General features: G+C 38.8%; 1 protein-coding gene across 1 annotated transcript; it reads right to left on the reverse strand.

Annotated features, from left to right (window-relative positions):
- Nucleotides 1-214: 214 nt before the first annotated feature.
- On the reverse strand, nt 215-17,341 carry cryl1 (crystallin, lambda 1). The gene is made up of 8 exons (XM_052142894.1): nt 17,210-17,341; nt 16,361-16,468; nt 14,682-14,808; nt 13,900-14,061; nt 10,979-11,173; nt 1,833-1,941; nt 827-933; nt 215-687 (listed from the first exon to the last, which is right to left on the reverse strand). Exons 1-8 carry the CDS (start codon nt 17,248-17,250, stop codon nt 589-591), a joined length of 948 nt encoding a protein of 315 aa, XP_051998854.1. The 5' UTR covers nt 17,251-17,341; the 3' UTR covers nt 215-588.
- Between the last annotated feature and the right edge of the window lie 130 nt (nt 17,342-17,471).

Here is a 17,471-nt window from a genome sequence, read left to right on the forward strand (position 1 = left end):
ATTAGTATACTCGTATACTAATACTTCACATTTAAGTGTAATATAAACTACTTTGCAATGGCTGAAAAACATTTACTTACTTCACAAATGTGTCATGAGGCAATCACATGAGCAAATGACATGCATTTACATTGAGTGTTGCTTATTTGCCAAAAAGGTACAGCAAAATTAGTCAAACAGTGGATCAGAAAGAAAAAAAAAGCCTTAGGCTACATGGAGATCGCTTACATTTATTTTCCCTTTTAATTGTGAATTTCACAATACAATTACAATGAGCGAAAAAGTGCTGCAGATTTTTCAATTAAACAAATATTTGTTACAAATCTAAGGCTTTTAAAAATTCTGGTAGTTTTTTTTATAATTCATATGAAATTTCAGTTCATAATTATTTGAAGGTAATTGCATGAACATTTAGTCTTTTTTTGAGGTTATCTTTTGATACAGTTTTATATATATATATATATATATAATAAAACATGCTGTTGCTCAAAAGGGGGAACCTTCAATTGTCTGTATTCCAAAATACTAAGGACAACATTGGCTCAGATGTTTATGAATCTTCCATTCATGTAGTTTTATGAAATTGCATCATTTCTTCAGTTTAGCCAGACCCATCAGCAGCTGATCTCTTCTCTCTCTCCTGGCTGCAAGGTGCTCCTGCTCACCAGGGATCAGTTCGCAGATCTCCTAAAGTGGGTGATTACATTTTCAATTTAGTTTGTAATAAAAATAATTATTTTGAACATTTGAGATTTTTACAACTAAGGTCTAGTTGTGCAAGAATGTTACACTGGAAGGTCAATAGAAATGCAATGATCTTGTATACTTTTGTGATTTTAGCAGCCGCCTCTCCAGAAAAGTCTGGAACAGGCCCAAAAGAACTAAGAACTCTCTTCATGCCCTCACTGTAGCGCTGGAGATAGTCGTCTATACCTAAATAGACAAAATAGAAAGCAGATTCAATAAATCTGCAGTTTTGAATGTCTACAATATAGCATATATAACACCACAAGATTAACAGAATCTCACAGAATCACACAGATAACAATGTCAAACAACAAAAAATCACATTTAGTTGATCAAACATTGGCCTACCAATTGTTATAATGAGAAACTGAGATACAAAGAGTGTAACATCAACGTGGAATTGTTTGTGTCCCAAATTACACTTCAGTGACTTTTTCTCTACAAATAGAGTTTAAGCATGACTTGAGTAGCTCCTCGTCTGAAGGGCATGAGTGCCTTTAGAAGGCTCTAAGCAGATAAGATGTGCACCAGTGAAAGTTCAGCCACAGTTCTTCCCTTACAAATTCCAGGAACAAACTACCACTACTGTGATGGAAGAAACAAGGGTGATACTCTTGCTGCCTGGTGTTTACAGGTGGCTTTATCGCTACAGTGATACTACTGTAACACCTCACTCGCAATACAAGGAGGCAGGACTGAGGATTGTAATTCATCATCAAAATGAAGTACTGGTTTCACATGGCAGAGCAGGGTTCATGGGGAGAACAGGGTAATTTGACAGATTTCACACTGCCTCCTGATATTCAACTCGAACATGAGATCTCAACACATGCACACTTACACACATTTGTGCATGGTTTTAGTTTCTCTCACTGTCAAATACACACCCTCATTAGTGCATGAAGGTCATGTGAGGAGGACGGTAATCAAAAACAGTAACAAGTTTTCAAAGACTTCTCTTTCACTGTCCCAGGCACCATACTAAATTCTTTTCATCTACATTGAGAACAAAACTTTCTCAGTGCTTAATTATATAAGGTTAACTATGGCATGTTTAAAATTGCATGGGTTAAGAGGTAGCTTGCCTTCTGGTGCATTGAGATGCATGGTTTCAATGGGACCGATAAAAGCGTAGCGCATGCCCAGGCCTTCGGACATCACCAGATCAATGTCCTTTACTGAGATAACTCCATCCTGGACAAGAAGGAGAGGTTAATTTAGTTAGTTACACTGTATCATAAGCTTGAATGAAAGAAAAGTATTTTAAAAGTGATTTACTGATGTTCTGATTTCCTATGCCTGAAATTACAGCTTCCTGCTTTGGTCCAACTGATTGAGGAAAAAACAGGCTTTCCCCCTTTTCGTCATATCCAAAGAGCACAAAAGCTGCTCCCACTGTATTGGGTTTCTCTTATCATTTAACTCTGTGTCCTCAAAACAATTAGATGGTATGGCAGAGGAAGGTAACTGTGGTTGTGCCAGGTCGAGCCCACTTTGCACTCAGATTATCTGTGGCTACAGATACCTGCTGCCTGACCGTACTGAAATCAAAGCTTGGACACACACTGTGTAGTGGGGGATGAGTCTAGGAGCGGGACAGGGTGGTCTTTGTTCATTTCCTGTGGGCAACAACGAGGCTGTTATCTTGCTGTCGTCAGGCGACAGGATGGCTGGGGAAACCGTGAAAAGAGGCCTTTCCTCTATGGTAATCACCACGGTCAACCATTAGCGTTCCCAGCCGCTCTACTTTCCAGAGCTGGCTCTCTCTCAAAGGGCCCGCCTGAACCCTTAGAGGAAACAGGAGTGGATTTGAGCAGCAAATCTGTTTTTTGGGGTGGTGTCCAACCTTTAAATGTTCTTTCATATATATATATATATAAAAAACATCATCAGAGTGCTATGTTAGTACAAAAACATCTAATTTATCTAATTATTTAACATTGTTAAACATGATTAATAAGCTCAAATAATACATGTTAAACAAAAGATGATCCCAAGGCCAGAACAGTGCTAATAGGGCACACTGCAAAAGATACAATCAATTAAGAGGTCACAAGCCAAAGTGACCAGAAAACACTTAAAACCATCTTCCGGAATTACTAATTTTAATGAACAGAAACAAAAATGAACAGTTTGCAATTAATAGTTTGTGTCCTGTTTTAACAGGTTGATTCCATTCATAAGACAAACACAACATAAAATACTGAATCAATTATATACATAAAACCCCTCCCCCCAAACATTCCCCACACCCGACACAAACACGAACCATGTGGTCACCAACAATTAGAACATAAAAAAAGAAGAAAAAAAAAAGAATACTTTAAAAACACAAGAAGAATGCACATATACATCTAAACTACAAAGCTCTCTCCACTGTCCCTCCCAGAGAACCCTCCAAAAAAGCCAAATATCTGTCAAACAAATCCCATTATCCCAGCCTTTTACAAATCACCTCCTCGCAAAGCCGCCACCACCCCCATCTTTCTGCATCACTCACGAAATGAGGGTGCCCCAGCCGACTTCCATCCCCTGAGGATGATTTGTCTGCTGATCATAACTCCGGCTAGGACCCAACTTTTTAAATGTCTATCCCCAATATTAATGACCGACAAGATCATTTCAATGTCTTGGGGCAAATTGAAAATTGAGTGTCCAATATATCACACATAAAGCTCTGAACCCTCAACAAAAATTATTGGATCTTAACACATACCCAAAAGCATGGGTTGTGTCCCTGTCTTCTGATTGGCATTGCAGGTGGGTGTGTCTTTAATACCAAGCCTATATAATCTAGAGTGGGTCCAATAGATTTGATGTAAAACCTTAAATTGCATCAGACTAGCATCTCTAGATGTAGAATTGACGTTTATCAGAATCTTAGCACGCACGCACACACACACACACACACACACACAAAGGTGGTTCAGTTTCCTCGGACAGTCAAACGAATGTTCAGTGTGCCGATCCATTCAACTGCTACATGAGTGCAACAAATATCCCAATCACTCCAATGTACTGCAAGAAATACTCTACAAAATAAACTCCAACCAATAGGAGGCATAAGCACAAAGAATGTGCAGATTCATCCACAAAACTGTCCTGAAGGATTGCTGCTAAACAAAACAAACTTCAGTCGCTAAGTGGAACCAGCACAAAAAGACACATAAAAGGAGCTCTGCTTCCTCAGATGATCTAGTGGATGTTAAGTGTGTCAGTCCACTTGGCTGAAATGTGAGAACCACAAAATAACTTAGTCAAACCATTGACTTCATGAAGGACAATGCTTGCTGGGGACATTTAAATACTTTGTGGCCATCCTTGGTGTTTATTCTCAATTTGGCTCAGGACATCAGTGCAAAAGCCACCTTCCGTTGATGCAAGTGTTTCTTGCATTCCTTGAATTAATCACGTTTCTCTCGTCAAATTCGTAAAGTCTGGGAAAAAGAAAATGCCGTGGTTCTTCCAAGAAAGCCTTAATTTACTCCTCGCCTCACATAACAATAGATATTTATTGAATGATCTCAGAAATTTGCCAGAACCGATCAGGGCCTGTCTCCCTCAGCAGATTGCCAAGCCAGAATCATGTGAGCTCAATCGATTTCCAGTTTATGGCCCGTTATGTCGAGCAAACTCGGAAAGAGCCAGTCCAGGAATTTCATCATATCCCAACCTTCTTCGTCCTCAGGAATTCCAACAATTTGGCCATTATTCCACTGGTTACAATTCTCCAAATCCTCCAACTTCTCCCAGACACACTCCAAATCCACCTTGGTCGCTAGCGGATTAGCAGCTAATTCTCTCTCCAATGACTCCAGATACTCTTTCCGTTTCTTGACATCCCCCACTCTTATAACCACCTCAGAGAATTTTGTCTCTATGGCCAAGATCGATGGACGTATTACAGCAAGATCCTCTATGTCAGCAACAATCTTCATCAGCATTGGTGACACGTTCAACAAGTCTCGCAAATTTCCTTGACGTCTCTGGTCAAATTGGCTTCCGGACTTGCGGCCTGCTCGGGGACATGTCTATTCTTTGACATATTGTCTTCCTAGAACAGTTAAGGATCAGGGTGTATCGAATCTCACCGGTTTATGACATAAAAAGTATTAAAACTAGCAAAGTGCACAGAGTTCGCCGTTCACACCTCCGAACCTCACATGGCATCAAGTGATTACAAAATGACTTCTTTGATGTGATCTTTCAACAGCTACACTGTAGCAGATTTTTCAGAAATTCTTTGAGATTATTTGTTTTTAAACCAAGAAAGGTGAATTTTTTTTATTTGTCATGTAGCAGGTAATCCAAAACATGCTAATGTCAAAAACAATCACAATCTGGGGTTAAATGCCTAAGAATTTCTGTCCTCAGAATGCTGATGATTCTTAACAAGATTTGAACCCCATGGCTTGTAGTTTTTGTTTAATTTTCCTCTCTGAAATAATAATATTAATATGTCCTTGTGGCAGGGTGGGGCCGGGTCGTGATCATACACACCAGGCCCTTTATCAGGCTAATCAAGCCTCCAAGAGGGATAAAGGCCAACTGCGGAGGATTGTGCGGGAGAGAGAGATAGTTTACGCACATGTCCGTCATGTGTTTGTCTCTCCCACACAATCCTCCGCAGTTGGCCTTTATCCCTCTCGGAGGCTTGATTAGCCTGATAAAGGGCCTGGTGTGTATGATCACGACCCGGCCCCGCCCTCCGCCCTGCCACAGTCCTTAACAACAAAAATGATACATTAAGAAATTAAATCAATGAGACAAGTAGGATTTTAAAATGTACTGATTATGTTCTGTTTGATTCTACATACTGTTCCATACAGTTCTTATCAAATAACCTTATCAATAAATGTGGAAAAAAGTTTTGAGGAAAGAAACCCCTGTATTTTAACAACTTCTGACGAGAAAGAGGGCAATCTTTAAAAAATAACATCCTAAACAGAGCATGAAAAATATGACTAATGGGTAGACCTATATACAATTTAAAAGATGTTTACTACCAATATGACTTTTGTCTATAGAACCAGAGCTTCACAAGATTTCAGTTCTGCCTCGCTTGGGCAGTACTTCTTAAATCTCTGAAAAGAGAAAAGCTGTCAGGTCATTCGAGTCTAGTAAGAGTATGCAGCATACCATTTTCACCAGCTAAATTCAGTGTTGCCATATTAATCGTGTCATTTTCTTTATACTAAGGACAAGAACAGAACAGACAGTGACATTGACAGTAGGCTACATCTACACATACATATGTACTGTAGCCATATTGCAAACAAAACATGATTGTTTTCACCAAAATGGGTAACAGTGATGCACAGCACTACTTATAGAATGTTTCATGTGTTTCATGTGTAATGTATTGGTTACAACTATGGTTAGTATAAGTGATTCTTGAGAGTTTACTGCCTTTCCTTAACTGAACTTTACCATGCGTATAGTATTCCAACAAGATTTCACAACGCATCCATTACACAGTATATGCTCCGTATAATCCAGCTACGCACCGACACACCTGTGAGTAGAACCTCATTCAATGTCACTATGACTCATTATCATCACAATCTTTAATGTACCTTCATAATATACCCTGGACAGAACAAGCTATTTAGTGTTTTGTTTTTAATGTGAATTACTCAACTGAATGATTAACATCATTTCTGCCGCTAAGAATGAAACAGTGTTCACTTTTCAAGTTCAAAGTAAGGTATCCTTTCTATGTGGAAGTGCTTTCTTGACATGGCTTTTTGGTTGTGGACGGAGCCAAAAAGGGCTTGTTTTTAAAGTAGATCACCCTATTCTACCCTATGTTCATTTGATACACTGTAACACAGGTGTACTGTACAACCTGGGACAAAACCACCAGTGTGAGAAAAGACAAGCTGACTATTTTGAATGTCTCTCTCAAGAGAGAGAAACACTGAAACACAGCAATTTTACCATGGGTAAGGGGTCTTTTTAATATCACTGTGGTAAAATAACTGCAGTCTGCGTTTTAGTTGCGTGCAAACTGCAGAAGTGATGGCCCTGTTAAAGTCTCTTCCAACACATGGTAGTCCAGGCACAGACAACTTGGACAGCCTAGTATTGAATAAAACAGCTGAATATATTGCTGCTCCGTTGTGTTATATATTTAATCAGTGTATAGCGAGTGGGATTTATCCATCTTTGTGGAAGGAAGGGAAAATTATTCCATTGATAAAAAACAATCGATTATCTTATAATGGGCATAACTGTAGACCTATAAGTATTCTGCCTGCACTCAGTAAAGTTATGGAAAAGATTATTCATACACAAATTCGTAATTACTTTCAGAACAATAATTTGATGACTATGTTTCAGCATGCATATAGAAAGGCACATTCTACCTGTACAGCTCTTACACAAATGACCGATGGATGGCTTAGAAGTATGGATAACTCTAAATTAGTTGGTGTGGTCATGTTGGACTTCAGTGCTGCTTTTGATGTAATAGACCATTCTATTTTAATTGAGAAATTAAAGATCTACGGATTTTCTCCTTCTGCTATTTTACTAATGAAAAGTTATCTTTCACAAAGAACGCAGCGGGTTTTTTATAATGGTTCTTTATCTAATTATAAAGGTTTAGTTTGTGGTTTACCACAAGGAAGTTGTTTGGGTCCTCTTTTGTTTTCAGTTTTATTAATGATTTGCCCTTAGCTGTCAAAAAGCATCAATGACAATGTTTGCAGATGACTCAACTGTTTACTATGCTTCAAACTCATGTGACAAACTTAATCATGTTCTGTCTGGAGAGTTGGATTCGGTGTATAAGTGGGTTAGTGGAAACAAATTAGTCTTAAATATATCCAAATCTAAAAGTATGATCATTGGATCAAAACAAAAATTGATGCTTGGATCGGATTTAAAGTTACATATAGCCGGGCAAAGAATACAACGAGTAGAAAAGGCTAAACTGTTGGGTCTGGTTATTGATAGTAGTCTTTCTTGGACAGAACACATAAATACTATTGTTAACAGAATAGGATGTGGCATTGCATTAACTAAAAAATGTTGTCATTGTGTGAATCAGGAAACTTTAAAAATAGTAACAGAGTCATTAATATTATGTCACTTGTCATACTGCACTGAGGTGTGGTCTTCTGCAACTAAAAAGGACTGGTCAAAAATTCAGGTTGCGCAAAATAAAGCAGCAAGACTGGTTCTAGCCTGTTCAATTAAAACAAGTAGAGATCAGATGTATTCTACTCTTTCATGGCTCATTTTAAACCAAAGAATAACAGTTACTTTAAGCAGTATGATATATAACACATTGACAATGAAAATGCCTATTTCTCTGTTTAATCAAATAGTGTATTGTAATTCTGTGCATAATTATAACACCAGAAAGGCAAATAATGGTCATATAATGACCCCTATCCAAAAACAAATTTTATGAAGAAAACCGTTCTGTATAGAGCAATAGTCATCTGGAATAACATTCCCATTGAAGTTCGTCAGCTTTGTAATAAGCTGGCATTTAAAAGAAGTCTAAGGTGTTATGTGTCGATGTAGGTTTTTATATGTTATGATTAAGGTAATTGTAAATAACATGGTATTTATATTTAGTTTTATGAATCGAAACTAGATTGTATGTAGGTATGAGTGTGTGTTTGTGTATGTATGTACATATATAAAATGTATATATTGTTTACTGTGATGATTAAATGTGTTGTTGTTGTTGTAATTAATTTTTTAGAATGGAACCCAGGAAGACTAGCTGATGGCACAGACTTTCAGCTAATGGGATCCTAAAAATAAACAAATAAACAAATAAAATAAACAGTCCATAGCCTAGAGTGTTACGAGTTATTGATTATACACAGATAAGCCAAAACATTATGACCACCTACCTAATATGTACTTTGTCCTCCGCGTGCCTCCAAAACAGTGCTGACCCGCTGAGGTATGGACTCTACAAGACCCCTGAAGGTGTCCTGTGGTATCTGGCACCAAGACAGTAGCAGCAGATCCTTCAAGTCTTGTAAGTTGCGAGGTGGAGCCATCGTGGATTGGACTTGTTGGTCCAGCACATCCAACACGTGTGGCCGGGCACATTTTCCTGCTGAAAGTGGCCACTGCCATCAGGGAATGCCCATTGCCATGAAGGGGTATACCTGGTCTGCAACGATGTTTGGTAGGTCAAATTGAGGTCCACACGAATAGCCGGATCCAGGATTTCCCAGCAGAACCTTGCCCAGAGCATCACACTGCCTCCAACGGCTTGTCATCTTCCTACAGTGCATCCTGGTGCCATCACTTCCCTGGTACTCATCGGACCAGGCAAACTTCTTCCACTGTACCAAGGTCCAGTTCCGACACTCACGTGCCCATTGGAGGTGCTTTTGACGGTGGACAGGGGTAATCATGGGCACTCTGACCGGTCTGCCGCTACGGAGCTCCATACATAGCAGGGTGCAATGCACTGTGTGTTGTGACCCATTCCTCCTGTAACCATCAATAACATTTTCTGTGACTTGTGCCACAGTAGACCTTCTGTCTGATCGGCCCAGACAGGATAGACTTTGTTGCCTTTGAGCATCGATGAGCCTTGGGCACCCAACACCCTGTTGCCGGTTTGTCCCTCCATGGAACACTGTCGGTAGGTACTCACCACTGCTGACTGGGAGCACCCCACAAGCCATGCCGTTTCAGAGATGCTCTGACCCAGTTGTCTGGCCATAACAATTTTGCCCTTGTCAAAGTCACTCAGGTCTTAACTCCTGCCCATTTATTCTGCATTCAACAAGATAGATTACAAAAACTGATTGTTCGCTTACATCTAATCTACCTAAACCTTGACATGCCACCTTGTTAGGAGATGAGCAATGTTATTCGCTTCACCTGTGAGCGGTCATGATGTTTTGGCTTATCAGTGTAAATATGAATAATTGATTAGACATTAAGACAGCTTCAGTGTAGGTTGTTTACAACTGACACAATTAACATAGTTCAACTGATGTGTAGTCACAGATGTTAGTAATATAGGGGCCAATGTTTGTGCCACAACTGTACGCTACCTCTTAATTATTAAAAAAATAATAATTCTGCCAGGGCAACGTGCAACTAAGTGTAGGTGGGAGCATTTGTGCGATCTGTGGGTGTTTCCATGCAAAAACATTTTCGCAAAAATATAAGTCCATAAATGAAGCTACACAAGGCCTAATTTGATGTTTTTGGGATAAATAAGTCAATGCACTTAAAACGTCTGAGTACCACGTTTATTCTCAGCACTAAACTCATAAGTCTAAACTAATTTGTCTTTATTTATAGCACACCTTTTCATCCACCCATTTACACCAAGACGCAGAGCATGCTTGCACAAAAAATAGCTAAACCTAATGGCCATGCCCAACAGACTTTGCGCGTATGGCGTATCACATGGACTGCACTTAAGATGTAGCGGTCTCAAAATAGGTCCCTTAAGAGTCTAAACTATCAGTTCTATTATTCACATACAGTATCTCTCCCTATTTATTCATGAATATTAAAGCAATATCACACAAGCAAGAGTGCTGGCCCTATATCAGCATGGCTGTGATTCGGCCGCAGGCAATCAAAAAAAGCCTTAAAGGCTTTTTAACTCTATTCCTCAGCTGTGGACAAACATGTCAACTCGCTGAATATAATGGTATTTTGGTCAAATAGATCCTATTTTCTTTGAGTAAAAATAACCGTCTGAGTGGGGTCCTCCCTGTGTATTTTGCGGTAGCCGGTTCATTCTCTCCTCTGCCATGTTTAATTTTTACAATCTCCTCCAAATGCAGAAACTCAGGTAGGTAAGCAGAGTATGTTGAAGAGTATGTAACTTCATCTGTTGTCTCTCAGCTGTGATAAGCCTTAATGCTGAAGCTGTTTGTTTAACTAAATTTCCCAGCTGTAGTGTAGTAGTAATCCGAATCTCGCACCATCAGTTGGAGTGCTGATGGTGCGAGACATCAGTGCTCTTGGAACGTCTGTCGTCCACTCATATTCAAGGACTGGAACTAACTGTTGTATATATTTGTATATACAAGAATATATTCAGTAGTGCACCATGATGGAATCACACTGACACATTTTTACAATGAGAAAAAATTACTGAATTGAGTTCTTCAGTGGATGGTTATGTTGTAAAGCCATTATGTAAAATAAAAGTGTAATTTTCTTAAACGTTTACTTGTGTAAATGACTGTAACTGCTTGTAATTTTGATCCATGGCTCAACCAACCTGAACCAGCCTCCAGGACTCTGCTATGATTGCATACTGAACACGGTTCAATGCGAAACCATCAATCTCCTTCCTGAGACGCACAGGTGCCTGCCCAACATCAGTCATTAGCGAATAAGCAACATCCATTACAGCCGGCAGTGTTTCCAGGTGTGGCACCAGCTCCACCAGACGTACATAGTAGGGTGGGTTTACCTGTGAGGTTAAAAACAAACTTTTGTTAAAGGAAATTACATCAGTTTATCTGTCCTTGCTCACACACAAGACAATTTATCTATGTGTTTATCAGCGCAAAAGATAAAAGCCTTGTATCAGACTTCTCTCCTACATTGAAGGTCTCCCTGACCGGGTGATCACAAATGCTTTTGGCATTTGGGATTAAACATTCACTAAATGCACAGGTAAAGGTGAACTATTTAACTAACTCTACGCTGAAGGACAGCAAAACAAGCAAGGAAACAAAGAGTTTCAGCTCACAAGATGGGAGTTGAATTTCTATCGGTGAAGGCAGGAATCAAAGTCCAGTCAAGCCCCTACGGGCCTCATAATTATTCAACTCCATTCTTCACTACAAATACATGTGCAGCCCAACTGACAAGAAAAACGTGATTATATCCATATAACTAACGTTTTTTTTTTTTTTTACAATTATAAAATTACAGCTAGAACCAAATTTTTGGAATGCCCAATTCCCAATGTGCTCCAAGTCCTCGTGGTGGCGTAGTGACTCGCCTCAATCTGGGTGGCGGAGGACGAATCTCATTTGCCTCCGCGTCCGAGGCTGTAAATCCGCACATCTTATCACGTGGCTTGTTGAGCACGTTACTGCAGAGACGTAGCGCATGTGGAGGCAACACGCTATTCTCTGCGGCATCCACGCACAACTCACCACGCGCCCCACCGAGAGCGAGAACCACATTATAGTGACCACGAGGAGGTTACCCCATGTGACTCTACACTCCCTAGCAACTGGGCTAATTTGGTTGCTTAGGAGACCTGGCTGGAGTCACTCAGCACACCCTGGATTCAAACTCGCGACTCTAGGGGTGGTAGTCAGCGTCAATACTCGCTGAGCAACCCAGGCACCTCAAACTAAATTCTTAAATTCCAAATGTTCTCAAATTTTAAAATAAAATAGGGGTCACGTCCCGTTTAGATCCACAATTCTTGGGATGAGCTGAATTTTTTTTAACTTACAACCCATACACATACATTTATTTTTCAAAGAGTTTAACTATTTCACTTACATCCATGTACTGAATATGCTGAGGTGAAACATTTCAAAGTTTTTTTTATTTTTGCCCCAGAACTGTCAAAACTGGGCTCAATTGTCTCATTAAAAAGAGAGAATTAGCTGTTTGGTGAGTCTATTCATCACCCACAGTATTGACTGTTTTGGTTTAACAGTAAATCAGGAGTGGGGAACGTCAGGCCTCAGGGCCGTATAAGGCCCGAGAGACCATTTTACCCGGCTCGCGATGCCATGAGAAATAATTTGAAAAGCAAAAAAATTGCCATGATTCAACTAACCTGAAATACAAATTCCTTTCAAATAAAGTTTTAAATAATTTTAAAGGGGTCATGACATGGGTTTTTTTATTGTATTATTATGTTCCCTTAGGTGCAATTATAGTATTAATATATTTTTTTTTAAGAAAAACTTTTAAAATCTAGTGATTTATGACCTTTTCCCATCCTGTTTCTCATCCTCTGATTCAAACAGTCTGTTTTGGGGGCGTTTTCCATTTAAGACTTCAGTGTTAACGCTCACTGTTATGATTGGCTAACGTCAGTGCCTATGTATCAATTATTGACGCTCCCAGCCAGAACAATATGCAAGTAAACTAAGTAAAAACACTGTGATTATTCATAATGAATGAAATTGCGCTTTAAAAAGTAGTTTAAAGTTTAAAATAGATTACTTACAGTTTGCGTCGTCGTTGTTCCCAGAATAGTCGGCACGGACTTATCTTTGAGCAACAGTTTTCTGGCAAAGCCAGCATCATATTGAGATTTGTTCTCAAAACAGTCATCCTTAAAATGTACAGAACAAACGCTTAAGTTAACACTGCCGTGACTGGACGTCCGCAAAAAATAAACTGCATCCATTTTTCCCTGACGTCTGGATCTTTCGGCAGCTTATTCAGAGGTTTTGTTTGACCACAGCCAGGAACAGCACATCTGTGTGGCATCGTAATTTTCCTGTGCACAAGTAGTCTCTGTCAGAGCTCGCTGTCCATCGACTGAACACTTGTGAGGCGACGGCGATACTGAAATGAGCGTAGCTGTCTTGGCGCTTAAAGCGTGAGTTATCTTGTGCTGGAGGCGGTCATATGCAAACGCTGTTACGTCACTTCTAACCGCCACGTCACTTCTAACCATGAATCCAGAACGAGCTGTATTTTGAGCTTGATTAAATAAATGATTCGTTTAGAATGGGGAGGACGCCTTAAAATATTAAACTTGCAGGACGTTTTAATGATACAAAGACCTCTTATATACCAAAAGATCAAGGCAAATTTGGTTTCTCATGTCATGACCCCTTTAAATGATAACACCACAAAATATTGTATAATAGACAAAGCTTTTTGGTGTTTTTGGTGTGTAAGCATGTAATGGAATGCGTAAATGAATTTAAACCCACAATCAGAAATTGCAAGCAACTGTATGGCCCGCAAATATTTTTGTAAATACTCAAATGGCCCTTAATGGAAAAAAGGTTCCCCACCCCTGCAGTAAATGAATGTAATAATGGCCAAAAATTATGATGCTGCTGAATTATATCCTGTATAATAGTTAAAAGGAACACATTTCTGGTATATTACTTATTTGGCTGTGGAGGTACACAAGACCAAAAAGGTCGGAAAACACTGTCCTGGTGCATATTATATTTGAACTTAGAAACTGTAATCATAACTAACCGGATGAGATATAATACATCGAGTTCGGTTCTGGACCAGGGAGAACACATTGCTTGGCATCAAGCAGGAAGTGGAGCTACTGAGAATCACACTTTCGGTGACAAGATTCTCCAACTCTTGGAAGACTGTTTGCTTGGCCTCCAGATCCTCAAATACACACTCCTTTTGATAGATAACACAAAGAACAAAACAGGTAACTGCATTAATATATCACAACTGGAGTTTTAGCAACATTCTTACCATCAGTATATTAAGAAACAAGGAGGAAAAACAAAATCGGAAACAATACATGGGAGTGGAATGTAATGAAAAATTATTGCAGAATCTAATAAACAACCGTTTCTTTCCACTGTTGTTAAAATAAACATGAATTCACTCACACTGCTTTGTTGGAACAGAGGTTTCACTCATAAGTGTTCAATACTTTTTAATATTCAAATCTGGGACGAAAACCTTTGACAAACAGGCGTGCCATCTGAGGCAGAGACTAAACATAATTTAACATGAGTGACATAGACAATCCCCCTTCAGTTTAGAGCATCATTGGAATGTTCTACCAGTTTCAGAAGTGGAACCACAAATAGTTCTTCAAGGTTCATGTGCTTTGCACAGTGATTAAAGTATTAAATACGGTATAATGGATTTGGTCCTCATGTGATCTCTTCACATAAAACACTTGTTGCCTTTGTTCTTCACATAACACCATAACAGGAGATGGCCTCTGATTTTTGTTTTTTTTTGGGTCAACAGGAAGTCGTTTATGCTTGAGCAGGGAACCATACCTGGATGAAGAAAGCTCCCTCGAGGGCTTTCTTCAGGTCATCATGACTGCTGAGCAAACTCAACTGCTCTGCAGCAGTGAGATTTCCTCTTAGCATTTTGGCTTGCTGAAGTTCCTCAAACTGTTTCCTGCTCACACACAAAAACACAATGTCTAGCTATAAAGGGGTAGTTCACCCAAAAATGAAAATTCTCTCATTTATTTACCCTCATGCCATTCCAGATGTTAGACTTGTGTTCTGCAGAACACAAATTAAGATTTTCAGAAGAACATCTCAGCTCTGTAGGTTCATACAATGCAAGCGAATGGTGGCCAGAACTTTGAAGGTCAAAAAAGCACACACAGTCAGAGTAAAAGTAATCCAAAAGACTCCAGTGTTTAAATATATATCTTCAGAAGTGATATGATAGGAGTGGGTGAGAAAACAATCAATGTTTAAGACCTTTTTTCTATTTTTATTTCCTGCCTGCCCAAAGGTGGATGCACAAAACATGTGAATCACCAAAAACAAAACAGATTTACAGCAAATAAGGACTTAAATATTGATCTGTTTCTCACCCACACTTCTCATATCACTTCTAAAGATATGGATTTAACCACGGGAGTCTTGTGGATTACTTTTATTCTGCTTTTATTTGCTTTTTTGAACTTCAAAATTCTGGCCACCATTCACTTGCATTGAAAGGACCTACAGAGCTGAGATATTATTTTTATACATCATTATCTTCATTTGTGTTCTGCAGAAGAAAGAAAGTCATACAAATCTGGGATGGCATGAGGGTGAGTAAATGATGAGAGAATTTTCATTTTTGGTTGAACTATCCCTTTACGAGTTTTTTTTTTACCCAAAAATAAAAATTCTGTCATTATTTTCTCGACATTCAAGTTCGAGAAAGCATGTAAAAGAATTATATACGTATAATAAAAGTGGTCAACATGGCTCATTCACTATATTTCTTCACTAAGTCTTCTGAAGTCATAAAATAGATTAAATATATATTTATAATAAATATTTATATTTATTATAGTTATAGGGTGTACCAATCCTTTAAGGTTTGACAAAATGTGAAAAAACACATCCAGGTAATTAAAATTACAAAGGTTTTAATAATTGTTTACGTTTGCTAAGACTACTGTATTTTACACTATGGTGTAACACGTAAATCTTCAAGTTGTATATGCCTTTGTTTTGTAAATTACACATTGCTTGTATTCCCTCTTAGTAAATGAAGTGGCTCAGTATCTGTTAGATAAATGTATATACTTCTGTATAGCCCTACTACACCCTCTGCTGACAGAAGAGGCAAATCAAGGAAGTGTTTTGTTTCAACAACACAAGCAAACCTACATGACATAGACTGTCCCATTTGGTTCTATAGAACTTTAACTTGTGCATGCTTTTCTTGCACTAAGATTGTAAGAGCTACACTAAAGATTGTAAGTGAAGTTGTAAGTGGTTGATTACTGCTTTATTAAATGCTATATTACATGTTTATGGTTTTAAACAGTATGCCTTTCCTTGACATTTTGGAATCTATTTTAACAACTTCACTTGACTATTGGCTCTATGTGCATGTGCATTACATCACAAGCTTATAGGTCCATTTAGAGGTCAAAGGCTGAGCAGTGCTGCTAAAGGGAAGGAATTATTATTATTATTATTGTGGGGGGACAAGTGACCTGATCTCTGTGATGGCTCTTGATGCCTGTCCTGGTTTGTTGTCATAGATCTTGACCTTGTATCCTCCACTAATGAACACCATGGCCCAGGAACGGCCAATCAGTCCACTTTATGATGCAACATACATAACATAGGAAGAAGAGAAACAATAATGTGAGCAACATTCATATACCATGTGTCTCTCTGTCTGTCTCTCTCTCGCTCTCTCTCTCTCTCTCTCTCTCTCTCTCTCTCTCTCTCTCACACACACACACACACACACACACACACACAAAAGTGTGCTGTGATTCAGGCCGCATGTAATAGGCCGTAGGTAATCACAGCAGTGCTGATTTAAGGAGTGTGAGATTGCTTATATACATCAGTTCAATGAACAAGTACATGTTTAAAAATGAGGAAAAACTGAGTACTGCCGTTGCTGGTTCAAAACAAATGATGCATCCAAGCCTCCGTTAGTAATTCAAAAACTTTAACTTCAGAAATAGTATCACGGCTTGTGCTGATTCTAACAAATATAGCATAGATTAAAAAAAATATGTTATGGTTATGTATGAAAACCCCAGTAAAACAAGTCAGAATAAGAGCCATAAACGTCCTGCACAGAGCAAATTTATATAATTTATTACGAACATACTATTACGCAAAGTATAGAGTCGTGTGTTTAATTTAGTTTGGCCAAAACATTGTATTGCTCATTTCAAACAAGCCAGGTATTAACACATATTATCCATAAACACTATCGCAGAGGGTTCAAAGACCACACGGCGATTCTATAAGATAATCACAGTAACATGTCAGCTTATATCATTATTTTAGCTTGGTAGATTGACCTTAACAAGATCTCTCACCTTCCAACCACTGTAATTGTCTTTCCGCTTAATGAACTCATCGCAAAGTCTCGTTTGTACACGTCAAACCACAAAATGTTACTTCACTACAACACAAATATCACCAGACAGTTCATCATGTGCGCAAACCCGGTGCGGAGCTACGGCAACTCATACGTGCCAAAACACATTAGGACTTTCAATAATGCTTTGGTTTCAACGCATTAGGTAGTAAGAATTTGTCAAATAAATTCAGTTAAGAAATGTAATCACAAAAGAGAAA

Source organism: Xyrauchen texanus, chromosome 14 (genome assembly GCF_025860055.1).
Source record: "Xyrauchen texanus isolate HMW12.3.18 chromosome 14, RBS_HiC_50CHRs, whole genome shotgun sequence".
NCBI classification, from domain to species: Eukaryota; Metazoa; Chordata; class Actinopteri; order Cypriniformes; family Catostomidae; genus Xyrauchen; species Xyrauchen texanus.